This window comes from Trachurus trachurus (assembly GCF_905171665.1).
Source record: "Trachurus trachurus genome assembly, chromosome: 3".
In the NCBI taxonomy this organism is placed as follows: domain Eukaryota; kingdom Metazoa; phylum Chordata; class Actinopteri; order Carangiformes; family Carangidae; genus Trachurus; species Trachurus trachurus.
The window spans coordinates 39,921,913-39,939,582 of NC_139893.1; the positions used below are offsets into that span (position 1 = coordinate 39,921,913).

General features: G+C 42.8%; 1 protein-coding gene across 1 annotated transcript in view; it reads left to right on the top strand.

The window, feature by feature from the left end:
• trip4 (thyroid hormone receptor interactor 4) overlaps positions 1-13,204 on the top strand; it is a 100,098-nt gene extending 86,894 nt beyond the window's left edge. The window contains exon 13 of the mRNA XM_083969375.1: positions 12,878-13,204. Within this exon, the coding sequence (XP_083825501.1) occupies positions 12,878-12,942 (65 nt within the window). The 3' untranslated portion in view covers positions 12,943-13,204. The remainder of the gene's footprint in view (positions 1-12,877) is intronic.
• Positions 13,205-17,670: the final 4,466 nt, after the last annotated feature.

Genomic DNA, 17,670 nt, shown 5'->3' on the forward strand with positions numbered 1-17,670 from the left:
TGAGGATGTCCTAATGAATTAGCTAGCTATATGCTAATGGCAGGTCTGGGAGCTGTTAAATCCTGAATGCTGCTTTTTTATTTTATTTATTTATTTTTTTTGGGGGGGGGATATATGTTGCTGCAGAGAACCAGAGGCGGGGGCAGATGAAGGTGGAGGACTATTGGTACAGTAGTGTATTTACTTTCATCCCCAAAACATGTTAAAGTTATGGAAATTAATACTTTGATAAGGATTAATATTCCTACCTTTGCCAGCAGCACTTGCTGCATTTTAGGAGCATTGTGCTGAGCAAGGGAAGTTAAATAGTGCATTGTGTTGCGTGTTAGAGACTTTAATAAGATAAATAAGAGATAGAAGTGATGGGGGTGGGGTGTGGGTGCCCTGGTACAGCCTAATGTCTAGCAACACCCCTGGTGTGGCCCCCTAACACAGATGAGAGGAAGCGTTTTGTTGGATGTGATCTAGAGGACAGTTCACCGGGAAAAGACCACTGGACCTGCACACGGAGCTGGGGTTCCACAGGATCACCTAGGCAAGTCCCTGTGGTCCCGAGGGGACCCTGCTGCCGGCTCAGAGGAGCTGTGGACAGCTCGGTCATGTCGGTATCTCATCATGGCCAAGACTCAGGGAGCCTGGAGCATATTGAAAATGCATGCTACACCCCCCACCATGCACTTTGGAACATGAGTCGTCACATCTCACATCTGTGCAACATGTTGACAGTAAAATTCTACATTTTAAGCTCACTCATTTACAAACTGCCAACTGGGGATTTTTGATTTCCACTCAAACAACAGAGAAACTAGTTGATCCATAACAGCAGCACTCTGTGGACTCTCCACTTCATCATCAGCCTTGTGGATCATGGTGCTTTCCAGTGATTGTGGAGACTGTGACATTAGGGTTGAGAGGAGCCAGAAGTCAATTATACAATACAAGTATAACATGAACGCAGCTTAACAACAATGGTTTCAGGAAAGTAGTAACTGTAACTGCAGTGTTAACTGTAGCCTAAGTAATGATCATTGACCAAGCCCTCATCATTGACCAGCTTTGCAGTCTGAACCACAATCCAATTTAACATAGGCTGATGTATTTATTTTTACACACAGTATGGCCCCCAGCATGTAATCAATATGTATGCTGTGTGACACCATTGTCTAACTCTCAACTGAAGCACACACACAATTAAGCTCTACACGGCCAACAGCACTCCCTCCATTAAAATAATCACAATCTGTATATTGTTTGTCTTTGCGGTGTAGGAGCCTGCAGTTATCTTATGCAAAACATTAATGCACATCTGTCTTTCACAGTAGGCAATTGAGATTGGTTCTAATTTGCTGGGCGTTGGAGTTTATGTAACAGAAAACGCTGCTTGTAGATCAGATATTAACGAAGATCCACATTTGGAAGGTGATGAGAACAACTCAAGTCTTATGTTAACTGTCAGTGAGCAGCTCAGGTCTGTGCATCACCCAGAGACCTCTCCAAAACTGACACTTTAAAACTATCCACTCACTCAGACTTTGCATGCTTGTCTGAATGTCTGAACTGCTAACCCTTCAAATATGAGCTGTCAGTCACAAAGCGCTGTTCAGACAGTCTCAAGGTAGTGAGAAAAAGAAGCTTTTTCAATGTGTCACAGGGTGGTGGTCTTCATCACTAGATTTTCTAACTCTCTGAAACTGAGAGTCTGGTTTCCTGCAGCGGTTGGCCAGATGTGTGTTGGATTGAAAAAAACGGGCAGAGCTCCAAACGTTTTGCTGATTTTATTTTTCCTCCGCATTCCTCACATTGCTACTTCTGTCAGTGGTCATTACTGAACTGCAACAGCTGCCTCTGTGCAGTTGGGCGACATTTAGCTTATAAAGAGAAATGAGTCTCTGTATGGGTGGCAAATGTGTGTTACATAATGTAAAAAAAAAAGCAAATGCGTATGATGATTTGTTGGCCATTTACGGTGTCCACAAACGCATAGAAAAATATCAAGTGAGCGGAACAAATGTAAAACAGTTTTACAAATAGACACATGCTTTTGAAAAGCGTTGTCTGCAGATGATTAATCCACATTTCTGCATTTATTCACAGACTATTTTCACACCCAATGATCCACAAATGTATGCTGTGTTTTAGTGCTGGTGACGTCAGTGTATTCATCTGTAATTTCTAAATGGTAAAAGTGTTTTTTCAAAAAAAAAGAAGATAAAATGGCTCATCACCCTGTGGTTATACAATCATTAATACCATTAAGTGTTTTTTTTTACACAGACTAGGCCTTCTGGTGTTTCATATTTTGGCAATTTAAAATTCTCTGACTCTGCTTCCTTGTCCATAAACAGTATATAAAGATGCAGATCATTAAACTAGCGGACATAATTGTGCATTTTTTAAAGATAGTTTACAGGCTGCTCACTGTGACCCTGTATGTCACCATTACTGAGGCTCATTTCTCTGCATATAATCTTGTCAGGGTAAAATTCTTGATGTGCTAATGTTAGAGTGCAGATGACTCCATTTGCTGTAAATCCATTACAAAGAGTGAGATGTGGGTCAAGCATTTACTGAGTCTCTGAGTGAATGCCACACATAAACTACATTTCACAGATCACAGCCTGCGAGGTTTGACTCTAAAAATCTGCTTGAAATCATATAAATTCAGGGTCATTTAACAAAGCTGAGTTGACCACATCAAAGATCTCTAAGAAAGAAAAGACAGTCTTGTATGGCGAACTATTAGGTCCGATCTGTGCTCTCAATTACATGGACATTTTAGGAATACCTCAGTGCTCCACATCTGCCTACCAACCAGCACCACCTTTGCTGTCCCGACTTGTCAGACACTGGTTCTCTAGCGAGTTGTGACGAACTGTCATGTGCGTGACTAAACCGGCTCAGCAGCACGCTGTTGGTTGGAGGAATCACTCAGCCATTACAGCCCCTCAGTGTCTGTGAAAACAGCTTCAGGCAGGGCCGTTTGGACAGACCAAGAGATGGAGAGAGACTGTTTTCTCTGCAGTGTGAAGCAGGGTTGATGCTTCTCTCTAACCCCTTGTAAACAGCATGCCAACACAACTCTCAAACAGCACCTTCTCTATCCACTTGTAAATTCACCAGCTCGGCAGCACAGGAAGGGAATGTAAATTAGGTGTGACTAACAGCAAGATGGGAATCCAGGCAGTTTTTCCCCTCCTCTCTTGCTGTTCTCCCCTGGCTACCCAGGGTTTTGTACACATCCATTTTCCTGCAGTGCTCGAAGCTGTCGGCTTGGTTTCGTGTGCAGAATGACTTCAGTTGGAGGTGTACTAAGCCAAAGACAGATAAGGAAAAGAAGATAGAAGGGCAGTGTTGCTCAGCTGAAGTCAGAATAAAACCTGTAAAAAACACTATTAGTTTTATCATGAGGAGGAAGTCAAAACCATCCGACCAGTTGTGCTCACTGAAAAATGGGAAATACGACCGCTGCTTCTGATTTCTCTCAAATAGTTTTCATCAGTATTGACTGGAGCAAATTTTATCAAGCACACTAAACTCTCTTTGAATGTTCAAAGGCCAAGCTGGCAAATTTTCCTCATTGAAGGCCAATTCCTTTTGGACCATAAATAGATCCCATGAACAAGCTCTGTCTGTGTAAGTGAAGTCTGATGCAGCTGTGTGTCAAAGAGCTCCATGAGGCACTCTGCTGCATTAGGGGACGAGGTAGCCAGGTAGCTAGGTGGCTAGTGAGGTAGCCAGGTGGCTTGGTAGGTGGGGAGGTAGTGAGGTAGCTAGGTGGCTTGGTAGGTGGGGAGGTAGTGAGGTAGCTAGTGAGGTAGCTAGGTGGCTTGGTAGGTGGGGAGGTAGTGAGGTAGCTAGGTGGCTTGGTAGGTGGGTAGCTAGTGAGGTAGCTAGGTGGGTAGCTAGTGAGGTAGCTAGGTGGCTTGGTAGGTGGGTAGCTAGTGAGGTAGCTAGGTGGCTTGGTAGGTGGGGAGGTAGTGAGGTAGGTAGTGAGGTAGCTAGGTGGCTTGGTAGGTGGGGAGGTAGTGAGGTAGCTAGGTGGCTTGGTAGGTGGGTAGCTAGTGAGGTAGCTAGGTGGCTTGGTAGGTGGGGAGGTAGTGAGGTAGGTAGTGAGGTAGCTAGGTGGCTTGGTAGGTGGGGAGGTAGTGAGGTAGCTAGGTGGCTTGGTAGGTGGGTAGCTAGTGAGGTAGCTAGGTGGCTTGGTAGGTGGGGAGGTAGTGAGGTAGGTAGTGAGGTAGCTAGGTGGCTTGGTAGGTGGGGAGGTAGTGAGGTAGGTAGTGAGGTAGCTAGGTGGCTTGGTAGGTGGGGAGGTAGTGAGGTAGCTAGGTGGCTTGGTAGATGGAGAGGTAGTGAGGTAGAGGTATGTAGTGAGGTAGCTTGGTAGGTGGTAGAGATGTGCGGTTTGCGGGCACATCCGCGGATAAACCGCGGGTCGGGCGGATGACATGATGAAAAAATATATTTTAATTAGATAAGGGCGGGTGGCGGTTGAACCAATTAGGAAAAATATATACATAGTTAACTATTGTTACCCACATACAAAAAACGAGCAGCACTCTTTTCATCAGGCACTGTCTGTTTCACTGTGCACCCCTCCCCCCGTAATTGAGCATTATAACGTTAAAAAGTTAATATTTATTGAAAGAACTTGTATGTAATCATTTCAAAAATTCAGAAAAAATTTTTACCTAACGAAAATATAGGCCTAGTCTTTCTAAAACATTTTTTTTACTTCTTAAAAACATAGTTCTGCTTGCTGCAACTGCGCACACAATGTGAGGAACGCACTCCTGATCTGAGAGCATCGGCAACAACAGTCAACACTTTCTTCATGGAAATGACAATAATTATCTCTTGGCCACTAATGCGTGGCGTACGGCAGGTTATCCACACATACATGTCATTTTAAACATGTGTGTGTGTGTGTGTGTGTGTCTCGTGTGCAGACGCAACTGACAAATATTTATAGACGGACAAGCAACAACTTAAAGCAGAAGTGAGTGATATATTTGTGTTAATATAAGTCTTAAATAGTTATATCTTCCGACAGCAATCACTTACATAGAGTGTTTGGTCTGAATCACGGGTCTGTCAGTCACTCTGCTCTGCTCTGAGCCGAAGAGAAAACATTTATCGTATCCTACAGTTTTTATCCAATGAGGAGAGAGAACGGCATGCAGGGCTGTGTGTGCAGCCAAGGAACGCCGTGAATGTGGCGACGTAGCGACGAGGACTGTTATGGTGCGTTCAAGGAAACTCGTTTTTTTCCGACCTGTGACGTCGTACCAGTTCGATCTGGTACATAGACTGTACAAAAAGACGTACTGGTATTTCACCGGTCGGAAGTTACGAGTGGCCGTTATAGTGACTTTCACCTGTAAAACAGGTCGGAAAAACACGAGTGGGTTGCCTGGAACGCTACAAAGTCGTAAGTTGTGACTTGAAGCTGTAATTTATGATTTCAAAAGCCTGCCTGGAACGCAGCATTAGCGAAAACGACCGGATCACTCACTTCTGCTTTAATTAAACGTCATTTAATTATTTTATTTTGAAAATTGACCGGATTCTCTCACCTTTCTGTGCCCGACTTCCTGTCTGGTAAGATCTGGTCTATCCAGCTTGACAGACGGCGTTCTCGGCGCTCGCAGCTCGCGTGAAAAATATTACTGAACCGAACTGAAGCGCTGCAGCCTGCCGTACACCTCCATTGTCCATATTAGATATACAACAACGGGCGGGTGTGGTTTTGAAAAAACGTTGGTTCGGGTGGATGGCGGGTGGATGACCACTTTTGTGATGCGGTTGCGGATTAAATAATTGCCTATCCGCGCATCTCGGTGGGGAGATGGTAGACTTGGTAGGTAGTGAGGTAGGTATACAGACTTCATGGATCCTGTGATTGTCAATGAACAATACTTTTGAGTCTGTACCACACACACCTGCCTGCTGCTTCAACTCTCACTTAATGAACCAAATGTGTTAATCCACAGATGTTTGAGCTACTATAAAAAACTACTACTACCCACTGATGCAGCACATTATGTAACATTTTTAGCTGTGCAGTGTACATGGTGTGACTCAGCTGGTGGCAATGTTGGTTTGGTATTAAGTCCAAGACTGAAATATCTCAACAACTGTTTTTGTTTTTTGTGAATTTTGGATGGATTGTGATTCAGTGTTGTACCAACATTCATGATGCCCAGACAATGAATCTGAATAACTCTGACCTCTACTACAGAAAGTATTAGCACAAATCCTGTTGGACATTCATCATTCCCAGAGGATGCATCCTACTGACTCTCTCTGCAGCACAGTCTCAGTTGTACTTCGTGTTCAGTGCTAATTAGCAGTTGTTGGCAGGCTGAACCTGTGAAAGTGAACATGGTAACATAAACAAGCTGAAATATCAGCATGTTAGCGTTGGCTTTGTGACTGTAGGTTCTGGCCTGTAGTGTTATGCACAGCGCTGGAAAGTCAGAAATTCCTGTTTCTTGACACCATGTTTGAATTGAATCCATGAAATCCTGCCATTCAGTTATTGTTAAAGCCTTTTTCCCCCTGTTCTCCTGCAGTACATTTGCAGTAGACTGTGAATTGGTCATTGTTGGAGCCCAGTGGGGATCGGTGTAACAGATACTGTTGGAGGTGTCACATTCAATCACAGAGCTGGTGCTGCTCCACTTTTAACTTTACTTTTCTGTGACACCGTCTGCAGGCATGAAGCAATTTCCTCGTGTCAGAGTGTGCCATCAGGAGGTGCATCAACACGTGGGTAAAGAGTACATGCATAGCCGCTCTAGGTTTATTATCCAGGTGCATTGGGACTGGTGTGTAATGAAAAGAGAGCATACAAAATACCACCTTTTTATACTGTCGGCACTTGTTCTCGCAGAAAGAGAGGCAGCAACCAGCCAATTATTCTTGTGATTATTATTGCAAGGAAGCTGATGGGCCTGCATGTTATTGATGTCAAGGAGGATGTCAGTGGGCCTCTGTTTCACTCTAATAAATACTCTTTGCACTACTGCCCTGGATTTTCAGGAGATTATGAGCATTCATTTTCCATCAGCGATGAGCTGCATTCTCCCATTATGTGTAATGGGAATAGTATGCATGCAGTCGTATTTGTGATTATGTAAAAAAGAGTATCCAAGGGTAGTGTATACGTGAGTGTCTGTGTGGCTGAGTGTGTGTTTTACAGGCTGGATGATGGAGAGCTAGCCCTCTGCAGACAACCTGTGCTTATTTTATGGCCTCCTCCCCAGCTGCAGCGTGTGGGCAATAAACCTTTCTCCAGCAATCTCCAAACAGTGCAGCAATCAATGGGAAATTATCTCAGCCAATCGATGGGCCAGCCTTTCTATTTCTCCCTCTCTCTCTCTGTCCTCCTATCTGTATCCCTTTCTCCCAGCACCCCTCCCCGTCCCCGTCTCTTTCCCTCTCCTCATCCCTTCTGTCTCATTTTTGCTGTCTCTCTGCTTTTTCCACCCACTCCTTCACTCGCAGCCCCCACCCCCACCACCCCCGCCGCCACCACCTCCCCCCATCTCTTTTGCTTGCTTTCCCTCCAGCTCTCTCGGCTCCGCAGCACCTACTCTGAAATGCGACAGCTCAGCAGCTCCAGAGCCATTAACAAAAGTCGCCTTCACACATGGAATATGTAACAGCGGTGGATTGACTTTCCTGGTGAATATAATGAGTCTGACTTGTTGGTGCAGCCAGAGAGTGTTCCCTCTGACAGTCGTGACAACAAGGGCCCACTTACTGTACCCCGTGTTTGTTGTTGCCGCTGTCCTTGGACATCCAGGGCGAGTCGCACAAAATCTCGTTATTTTTCCCATGTTTCACTTAAGGGTGGATTTTAATGAGTTCAGTAAATTGCCTTGAGGACGCTTCTCAAACTGTTACCCTGCAACAGAAGAAAAAAATACTAAGTGGTTTCTAACATTCAGTCCTTTAAGCTGCATAAATACTCTGAAATTGCTATGGTGACAGTGTGAACAACATGACAGCTAATCATTCAACTTAGGTCTTACTTTGGCTGAATTCAAACCCAGGCACTGAGGAGATAGACTGGTCAAAGTGAAAATGAGTCGATAACAACAAAAGAGAAACTTGCAAACGTGACATGGAAAATTAAGGCTACATCACTTCTGATGTTGTTCTCCATGCTGCATTCACTACTGGTAGTCAATACTGATAGGATTCACTCAGGAGGCAAACGTGCCCGTGTTATCGTTTGCAAAGGTTTTTGCACAACTAGACAACATCGCAGTCAGTCACCTTATAGCAGCTCAAAAACTCTGGCATTCATTTAGCAAAAGGTGTATGTGTTGTGGAAAAGGGGCATAATATGTCTCCTTTAAGGAAATCTCACCTCCACATTACTTTAAATAGGATTTTCCCGTGTATTTCTGTGGTTGTGTTACCTGAAGGGGTAAAAATAATAACCTGAGGAAGACAGAAAAAGCCTTCCAACACTGCAGGCAGACAGCTAGCAAGTAGCTAATGAGCAGAGTGGAACGTGTCGTGTAGCAGCTAAAGAGATGGATATTCTCCTCAGAGGTTAGAAAAACAGACTGAATAGTTCACGTTCATTTGCCGGTTGGTGATGACTTTTAATAGATGCTAGTGTCTGCTAGTTGAGTTAATAGACAACAGTTTGCTGACACTTCTGCTCTGCAGTATAACACCTTCAGCAGGTGATGTGTCAGCTGTGTGTTTATATCTTCTTATGCTGCTCCCAGGTGACCAAATTATGAATGAATGGTTTCTTCCAAAGTTGAGCACCTGAGATAATGTCTCCAACTGAAATGTTGTGTCAGGAAAAATGTGTTTTTAGTTTTTTTTTCTAAATGGATTACTTTGTGCATGGTTGTCCTGAAATCAAGATTTACAAATACTCACAGGTAAAAGATTTTTCCTTTTTTGTGAATGATGACATCTTTTGTTACGTTGTATTGTAACTTCAAATGTCTGTGCTGTTGTCCAGCAACAAGCCACAGCCTGGCTGCATGGGAGATCCCTAATGACAGGGCTTGTACATTACTCACCTCACTATGATTCATACAGCCCTGTAAAATGTTTTTCTACACAGCACATTTTCATCCCGGCATCTTCAGGTGTCCTTGGCGTTGGAGAATCTTTCACTGGGCTCTGATCTATGCGTGTGTAACGGTGTTGACACTGGCCACACGAGCAACCAACACACCACAGTGTGAGTGCTCACCGTGACTTGTGTATTCAGTTTGTTGTCATATAAGCTGAAACACGGCGTTTCACAAAAATGCCACTTTGTCATGACAAGGGAAATTGCCCAGGCTATTTTTCCACATTACTGACTCCATCTCTCGTACAACACCTAAAAGGAAACAAGAAAGAGCCGAGGGACTCAGAAGAGTTTCAAGCATTAACACACCTCCAGAAGAAGAAAAAAAAAAGAAAAAGTCTGCTTATGCTGGCACAACTCCACTCTGACTCTGGCTCTCCGGAGTTCAGCTGCCATCTCAGTATTTTATGATACAGTTATTGGGCTCTTAACATCTAATATTTATTTTCTCCTAAAATACACACTAGAGTGGAACTACTCTAAGACCGTGTCTGCTGAATGTTTTAAAAAAGCTGTTTTTTTTTTTTTAAACTGATGATGCATTGCTGTTACGGTGGATTTATCATTTTAGTGATCTGGAATAACCTTTTGGCAGCATTCACCCAAAAAATTCCAGAGGTGTTCCCACGCCTAAGCAGCACTTGCTCCTGGCAGAACAGACAGACACTGACAGCCATTCAGACAGGCTTGGAAACGGTGAGCAAACAGCACTTCTCCTTAACAACTTGTTTATGCTGCTACTACCCACTGAGTTCAGCCACAACGTGACAACATGAAAAGAAAGCACAAGTGACAACCACCACCCCTGCCTGTCACACTGGTATCATTTTTTCCCCTCGCCTCAGCCATGGGGGGAAGAACAGCCAGCTAATGCTCCGCTCTGACAAGCAGGAGGCTTGTGTTCGCCACAGAGACTGAGGGTTATTATTTGCCTGGCAGTTAAAGATGGTGGTCAGCGAAGGGTTATCAAAACCCTGTTGTGCACAGAAAAGGCACAAGAGCGGCAGAGCATAGTTTGTGAGGAAGAGCTCTGATGGGGGAATTTGAAATGTGATTGATAATAGGAACGCTGAACGGAGAGAGAGAGGGCGTTTGCAGTAGATTAGGAGGTCAGCTCCAGTCACTGTGTGTCTGCAGGCTTTGATTTACACACCATGACTGCAAGCATTTATATAAATAGCAACTTGATAATAAAAAAAGACCCTTTGAGATTGTCACTTGTTTTCATCGTTGTAAACACTCTCATCTGAGGTTCACGTGAGGTGGCGAGCAACAAATTATAACCGCCGAACAATGGTAGTTACTGTTTCATGACGAGGGAAAGATGAAGTCTGCTAATCAGCAAGTTCATACAGGTGCTGCTCACTGGCTCAGCTACAACATCCAGAAAGATTAATGAAAGAATTGTTGATGGCTACATTCTTGGCCGACTATGAAACGTACACAGGCATTAACATTCCTGGGATTTGTCCCCGGAGTGCACGCAGATGATTGTATCATTGGCATCGAGCGATGGGGGGTTTTTCTCAGGGCAGGTTCCTGGTAACAATCATGTTTGGAGCATGTTTGGAGCAGCTGACAGATAAATTTCCTTCAGGATTAATAAAATATCTATCTATCTATCTATCTATCTATCTATCTATCTATCTATCTATCTATCTATCTATCTATCTATCTATCTATCTATCTATCTATCTATCTATCTATCTATCTATCTATCTATCTATCTATCTATCTATCTATCTATCTATCTATGGGTAATCAAGAAGACTGATAACTGATGTACCATGTTTGTGGTGTCAAGGTGTTCCTATTATTTTGTCCACCCCATTTATAGCAATAAAGGCAGCCTGAATAACAGACACATCTTAACATATAACGCAATGCAAACAGAGCTGCATCCTCCACAGTCGAATCAAGACGTCTCTAAAACAGTTTTAATAAAAAAAACTAAATTTAATAATCTTCAGGAAGGACAGTTTTATTAGACAGCCTTAGTTTTAGCTAAGTGGAGCTAATAAATTACCAGCTGAGTGTGTATTAGTAATTATCAGTTGTATGCTCAGGCTGCAAAATGCCTCGCTGGAATTTATTGGATGTTTACCCTGCTGTTTCCCCATGGGAACTGCATATATGCACTGAAATACCAATTAATTTAAAAGTTTCTTCATAACATTATTATTTTAAGCATGACGTGTTTTTCCTCCCCCCTTCTCTCTCTCTCATTCTAATGTAGAGTGTATTTTAAAGTAAACTTCTGATTGAATAGTTACTTTAGCTTAGCAGTTAGCTGTTGCTTCTTCTTCTGACTCTCCTGCTCTCTCTTTTATCAGTGCGCCTTGGATGAACAAAGGATGTTGTTCATAACATTGTGTTGTTTTTTGAAATCTCACTGTGAAGGATTGTTACGTTTTTTTTGCCAGTTTTCGCTTTTTTCAACACATACATAGCCCTGCTAGCTAGCTACACAGAAGCTTTCAGTTTTGATAGGCTGTTAGTTTAGATGTATAACCAATCAGATGATGCTATGGGTGGGACATCGCTCAGCACCATGTCATTGCGCCTGCAGACAGAGAGGTGGCTACATGGAAGCAAAGTAGCACATTTATGATACATTTTTTCAATAATCAATCTAACAAATATCATTTCTGATAATCGGAAATATGCTAAATATCAGATCTGATAATAAGCTTGACTGATAATCGGTGGACTCTAACTGCAGTGTGATATTTAAGCAATCAATGCTTCGTCCCTCCGCGAACGCCCCTTAGCTGTGGTATGAGCATATATCACGGACTGAAGTGATGTATTGTTTTTATAAAACGGTTACCAATAATGGCAATATGAAAGAGGAATATACAATCGATTTCATGTTGTTTTTATGTAATCAGAAATACATAGGCTAGTATCTAACAACATAGCCCCACAAGAATAGTCCCACCTCTCCAGACCTTAGCTCTGCATGACGTCTTTTACTCAGCTTTTTTTTCTAATTTAGTCTATTTGTTAACCTCGTCAAAACACCGGTTACCTTTTGTTGTCATGGATACATGACAACAAACTTCCATTCATACTTGCCTGACGCGGAGTGATATGCTGTGACAAGGCTTTAGAATAGTAGCTGTGGTATTCGCTCATTATCACAGTTAACAACTCGACTAGACCAGATTTTACCTTTCTGTTTTATAATTCTTCATAATCAGTGGTTTTCATATCTGCTGCCTCCCAGTAGTTGTGATGGTTGGGTTAGCACGTATGCTGATGATACTGTGTTGTACAGCGTCACTTCAACCTCCCCACATCACAGTCTGATTGTATAAAGCTCCAGTCCTCTTTTAATTAATATAAAGCTCCTTCTAAACTCCAACAAGAAAAAGTCTGTTTGCATCTCAGACATGCAGTTCTGATATTCCTTCTTGAATCTGCAATCATTAGAAATCTAATAGTGTATGCATCACTTTGATGTTGTACATATGTACAGCAGAATTAAAGACACCTTATTTGGCTGCCAGTAACAGCGGGGGTCTAGTTTCTCCCTGTTGCGGAATAAAGTGTGTCATTGGCCTTTTACCTCATCATATCTCTCTCTCTTCCTCTCGGCTTGTCTCTTCCCGTCTCTGCTGCTCTCCCCTGTCTACCCGAGGCCGCCTCTAATCAGCAGGCCTTGAGCTCTCAGAAAGGTCACTCTGTCCCTTTGATGGTGTTTTGATTCATCCCTTCGTCTTCTCTCCCCTCCCACCCTTCCCTTTCACCCCTTTCCCCTCACAGGGAAGCTGGAGAGTCACTACCACCAGGGTGCCAAGAAGGGGCTGGTCCCATCAGCCGCAGAGTGACGTCGGAGGAGAAGCCGAGGAGGAGGAACGGCCTGATCTCACGGGAACATGGCAAATTATATTTTCCAAAAAAGATGGCCACATTCCCAACTTTTTATTGGGAGTTGTCAGTGCAGACACATGATCATTATCTGCTCTGTTTTCAGTTAACTGACATTGTCATTATCCAAGGGAATATTTCTTTATGTAGGACATAAATACATGATTTTCTACATTCTGCTTTGTCTGTTTGGTAATTTGCACAAATAAAAAAAGATCTTTAAGTTTATTTCTGTGCATCTTTCATTCCAATTAAAATGGGATTTGGTAGAATGAAAAAATTAGTATGTTGCCAAATGAGGGTGGTGTCTTTTGGAAAATGTTCAGCAACCACAGTAATTGAGTGGTTTCTCAAAGCACAGGAGATTGGGAAGAGTTTTTTTAATTTGATTTTAATCTACCATCAGGTTCAGGAACTTCTAAAATCATGGGAGAAATGTTCATCAGTGAAAAACCTGTCCCTGAACCTCTCACACCTTTAGGCCACATTTAATCCAACAATAGAGCTGCATTAAAAAACACACACACACACACATACACACAGAGAGAGCTCTCATTCATTTCAGTGAGAGCATTACATTGGCATAGCAGGGGAGCTAAATCAACTAAAGCAGCAAAGAAGTTGATCCAGGATCAACAATGTAATCCAACATACTGTGTTTAGACTAATCAAGCGCATGCATGTGCACTTCTGCTCAGTCTGTTGCTTGGCTGGCCAGCATCGAGCCAGGGGAGAAAATGATTGCTGCTGTGTGTCTCGACGCAGCGACATATTGAGTCTAAACAGCATGACGTGAAGTGGGTGTGAATGCTGGATTGCTGGTTTCGGAAAGTTGCAGAAATGACCGGGGTTTAAATCCCACTTAAGTTCCACTGGGGGCAGGAAACGCCCTTTGAGCAATTACTCTTTTCAGCCGTAATGCTAATTTGAGGCCGCCTTTGTAAATTGCTGTAAGACACCAAACCAACTGCCTGTTACACTGTACCAGAAAGATCCTGGCTCTGGTTACGTGTAAACACTTAGTGTGAACTTTCTCGGTATTACACCAGATTACGTTACTTCCCTAATCTTACCTGTTGAGTGCCAACACATAACCGTAGGATTGTGTACCGTCTTCATTATTGGATATTTAGGATGAAGACAAATACTGTGTATGGAGGAGCAACTACAGAAGTAACAAATCAGGTTAAACATATTTGGTTTCTGTAATAGTTAAGTATGAGCCACAAATAGGATCAATAATCTGGTTTGATAGGATAAAAATCTTAAGGATGCCATGTTGTGTAAACAACAGGAAGCTGCGTGCACACACACCAGCAGCTCTGGAATCAACTTCTTGAAGCTTCTTCTGTGCTTACACTCAAGTGCACAGAAGTTTTTTGACATTTTTATTATTAAGTCTTTCCCCCGGTTGGAGTGCCGCTGTGACAGCCTCTGATTTATATTCTGCCGGTGTAATCTAATTTTTTGTGTTTCCACATTTTACCTGTTCTCGCTGTGCTGTCTGCTTGTTTCCTTCCAAATGTGTTGAGTGGCTCTTTGACTAAGATGTTTCTTGCCCGAGGGCGTATTTCACCACGGTTTTTAAAAAAGCATGGCGTGAATCACCAACACACACACACTCGCACACACCCGCACACACCCATCCTGAGTTGTTATGTTTTTGCCTGTGCCCTGGCATTGTAATTCGTCGTTGATGATCTTAGATTTACTCTTGTTTGAGTTGCAGATTAGCTACAAACTCTCTGCTCCACTCCATTCAGCATGAGAACGCATAATTGCTCCAGCCCTCCCAGTAATCTCCCATTCGGAGAATGTAAGAGGTCTCTTTTGTGAAGTTTCTCCATAGAAGGTGGGTTTTTTTTCAGGGCGGCTGCTTAAGAATTTGCTAAATTCAGCCTCCAGTGAATCAACGATGACAGCTCCTTGCCCTGTGGGTGGCCCTTCCTTCTCTCTTCCAAATCTGGGCCATTTCACTGAATGAGAACAGACATCCAAGTTCACATAAACAAGGGCTCTGTTCTGTTGCGCCGAACAATTAAGCACATGCAGTTTTTACTAAGCCTCTTTAGGTAAACACCATGAGATCATGTGCTGTTGGTTTTTCACGCACAAAAGATGATGTGATGCACTTGTGTGGAGAAAATGCTCTAGGTGATCCATTTAAATAATGAAACAGCCATGCTGTCTGGGCCACACTGAGCTGAGTAAATGCTGGCAGAAAAATGATCTGGGTGTTAAAGGAATAGTTCCACATTTTGTTGGAGTTACAGGAGAAGGCTGTTAAACATGAGCCAAATGGGGAAACTAGCTGGTCTGGTTCTGTCCATAGGTGATGAGGTCCACCCTCCAGCTGGAGTTCTTATCAGTGCTGAGAAAGTGACACCTTCCCAGTGCCCAGGATGGGCTCAGTCCAAATTCTATGAATACACAGGATCTGGTGTGTTTTGAAGTGAGAGGGAGAATGAGGACAGTGAGGGGAGATCAGTTTCCTCTAAGAATTTGATTAAATCAATTAACTAATATATAATAAACAGGCTAGAACATTATCTCTTATTCTCTCCCAGACAGCTACATAATGTTTTTGTAGGGCTTTAAATCATTTATATAGATACTTACATTCTTGAAGAATATAAATATAAATCTAGTTTCTTCCTTTTTATCATTTTATTCATTTATTTATTCAAGACATCCCCTCTATCATTTTCCTGCTGCTCTACTCCACCATGGCTGCTTGTTGATTGATCCATGTTATTGATTGATTGATAATCGATATGTTTTATTAGCAGCACCTTTAAAGCTCACACATTAACTCATTATATCTCCATATCTGTTGACTACATAGAAAAACCCAAGTGAGGAAATGATGATTCTCCAATATACTGGGATTATGTCACTATTAGCGCCAAGAAATCGTCTTGTACATAACCCCTGTAAAACTGCACAATGTTTAGTTTTTTATTTATTATTTTCGATGAATTACACAAATGAGAACTATAAGTTGAATCTGAGGTTCAGAGGTTGTGGTAACTGGATTGTGTTACCTTTGAACAGAGCTGGGTCAGCAGGTCTTTGTGCTAAACTTGTGTTGCAGCTTCATATCTGACGGACATGAGAGCAGTATCAGTCTTCTCTTCTAAGTTTCCACCAGAAAGTGAATATTATTTTTTTTTCCTAAAACGTCAAAACTTGAAATGACAGCAGCTGACTATCAGTGGTGTTTTTCTGACTGATCAGTGTGCCTGAGGCTTCCTCTGCTACATCACAAACCAGCCACCCTGCTGTTAATGATGCTGGTGATAGGGGAGAGGAACTAATCAGAGTAGATGAAGCAGTATAACACGCGGGGCGTCATCCAATTTTGAGCACCACCTGTTTCAGGAGGAAGAACCCCAAACTAAAATTTCTGCCATCCAACTTTCAACCAGTTAGCTAAGGCTTTAAATTAAATTACACATAAAAAAAAAACAGTAATGTGTTTTATTCGTAGTTTGGACTGAAAAAGATGCCCAGCTGAATTTCCTGATTGCAAGGAAATGCAATTGACTCCAGTCCAAGAGTATGCCCCCCTCACCATCAAGCCAAGTTTCCAGTTGTAGAAGCAGCAGGACCTTTGTGTGCTTGCTGAGAGACTGATTGGACTGAGGGCACAGGGTCCCATCCTCCCCCCACCCAACCCCACAGGCCTGGAAGATGAATTAGGCTTTGGAGCACTTTAGAAGAGGTGGCGGCGGGCGGGGGGAACAATACAACCTGGGACCGGCTTGCAGCTCATCCATCTCATAATCTGTCACAGAGCAGAGCCGGTGTGGATGCACAAAGGAAATATTTAGAAAAGGATATCGGTTTGTTAAAGACAATTTGACACGTGAGATCAGCAGTAGTCAACGTCTCAGGACCTCGGCCACGCTGTGCCTCTGTGTTTTCACCAAATGGTAAATAAGATGTGCTATTCACGTCTTATTGACGCCTCAAAGCGCTGTTTACACTACGGGCCATGTCCACCCCTTCACACACACATTCATACAGCATTTTTTCTGTCACTCACACACTGATGGGGCAATTTGGGGCTCCGTGTCATCTGGGAATCAAACCTCCTGACCCTTGGATTAGCAGACCAACCCCTTCGCCTCCTGAGACACAGCTGTCCAAACCAACCTGAATTAATCTCTGCACTCTCCTGGTCACATCAACGTTTAATATGTAACCTTGATGTATGGAATATAAGTATCACACAACGTCAGCGTAGAGCAGGATTAATCCCTGCCTGTGCTTTGTACTGTGTCTGATGGTGGCTTGGAGCAAGTGCAGAGTAGAAGAGAGAGATCTGAGACTGGGATGCTTCTGTTCTCAGTTCACAGGCAGCCTTTGAGGCGTGGGCTACAGTAAATGTTAAGTTTTATAATATAGCCTGGAATTTTACAGTGTAAATTATCATATAAATCACAAACCAGTAAATGACTTCTTCTTGGATCTGGTACTTCAATGCAGGTACGATTTAAAAAAAAATGAGAGTATTGAGTAACAGGTTGACACCATGGAGGAAAGTGTATCGTTGCTGTATAGTTGCAGAGTAGAGAGGGAGAACAGTGATTTCTTAATTATTCTTTAATTATTTCTTCTGGCTTCATATTCTTGGGGAAACAAACATCCTGTTCCAACATTAACTTGTTATATGATGACTCTGT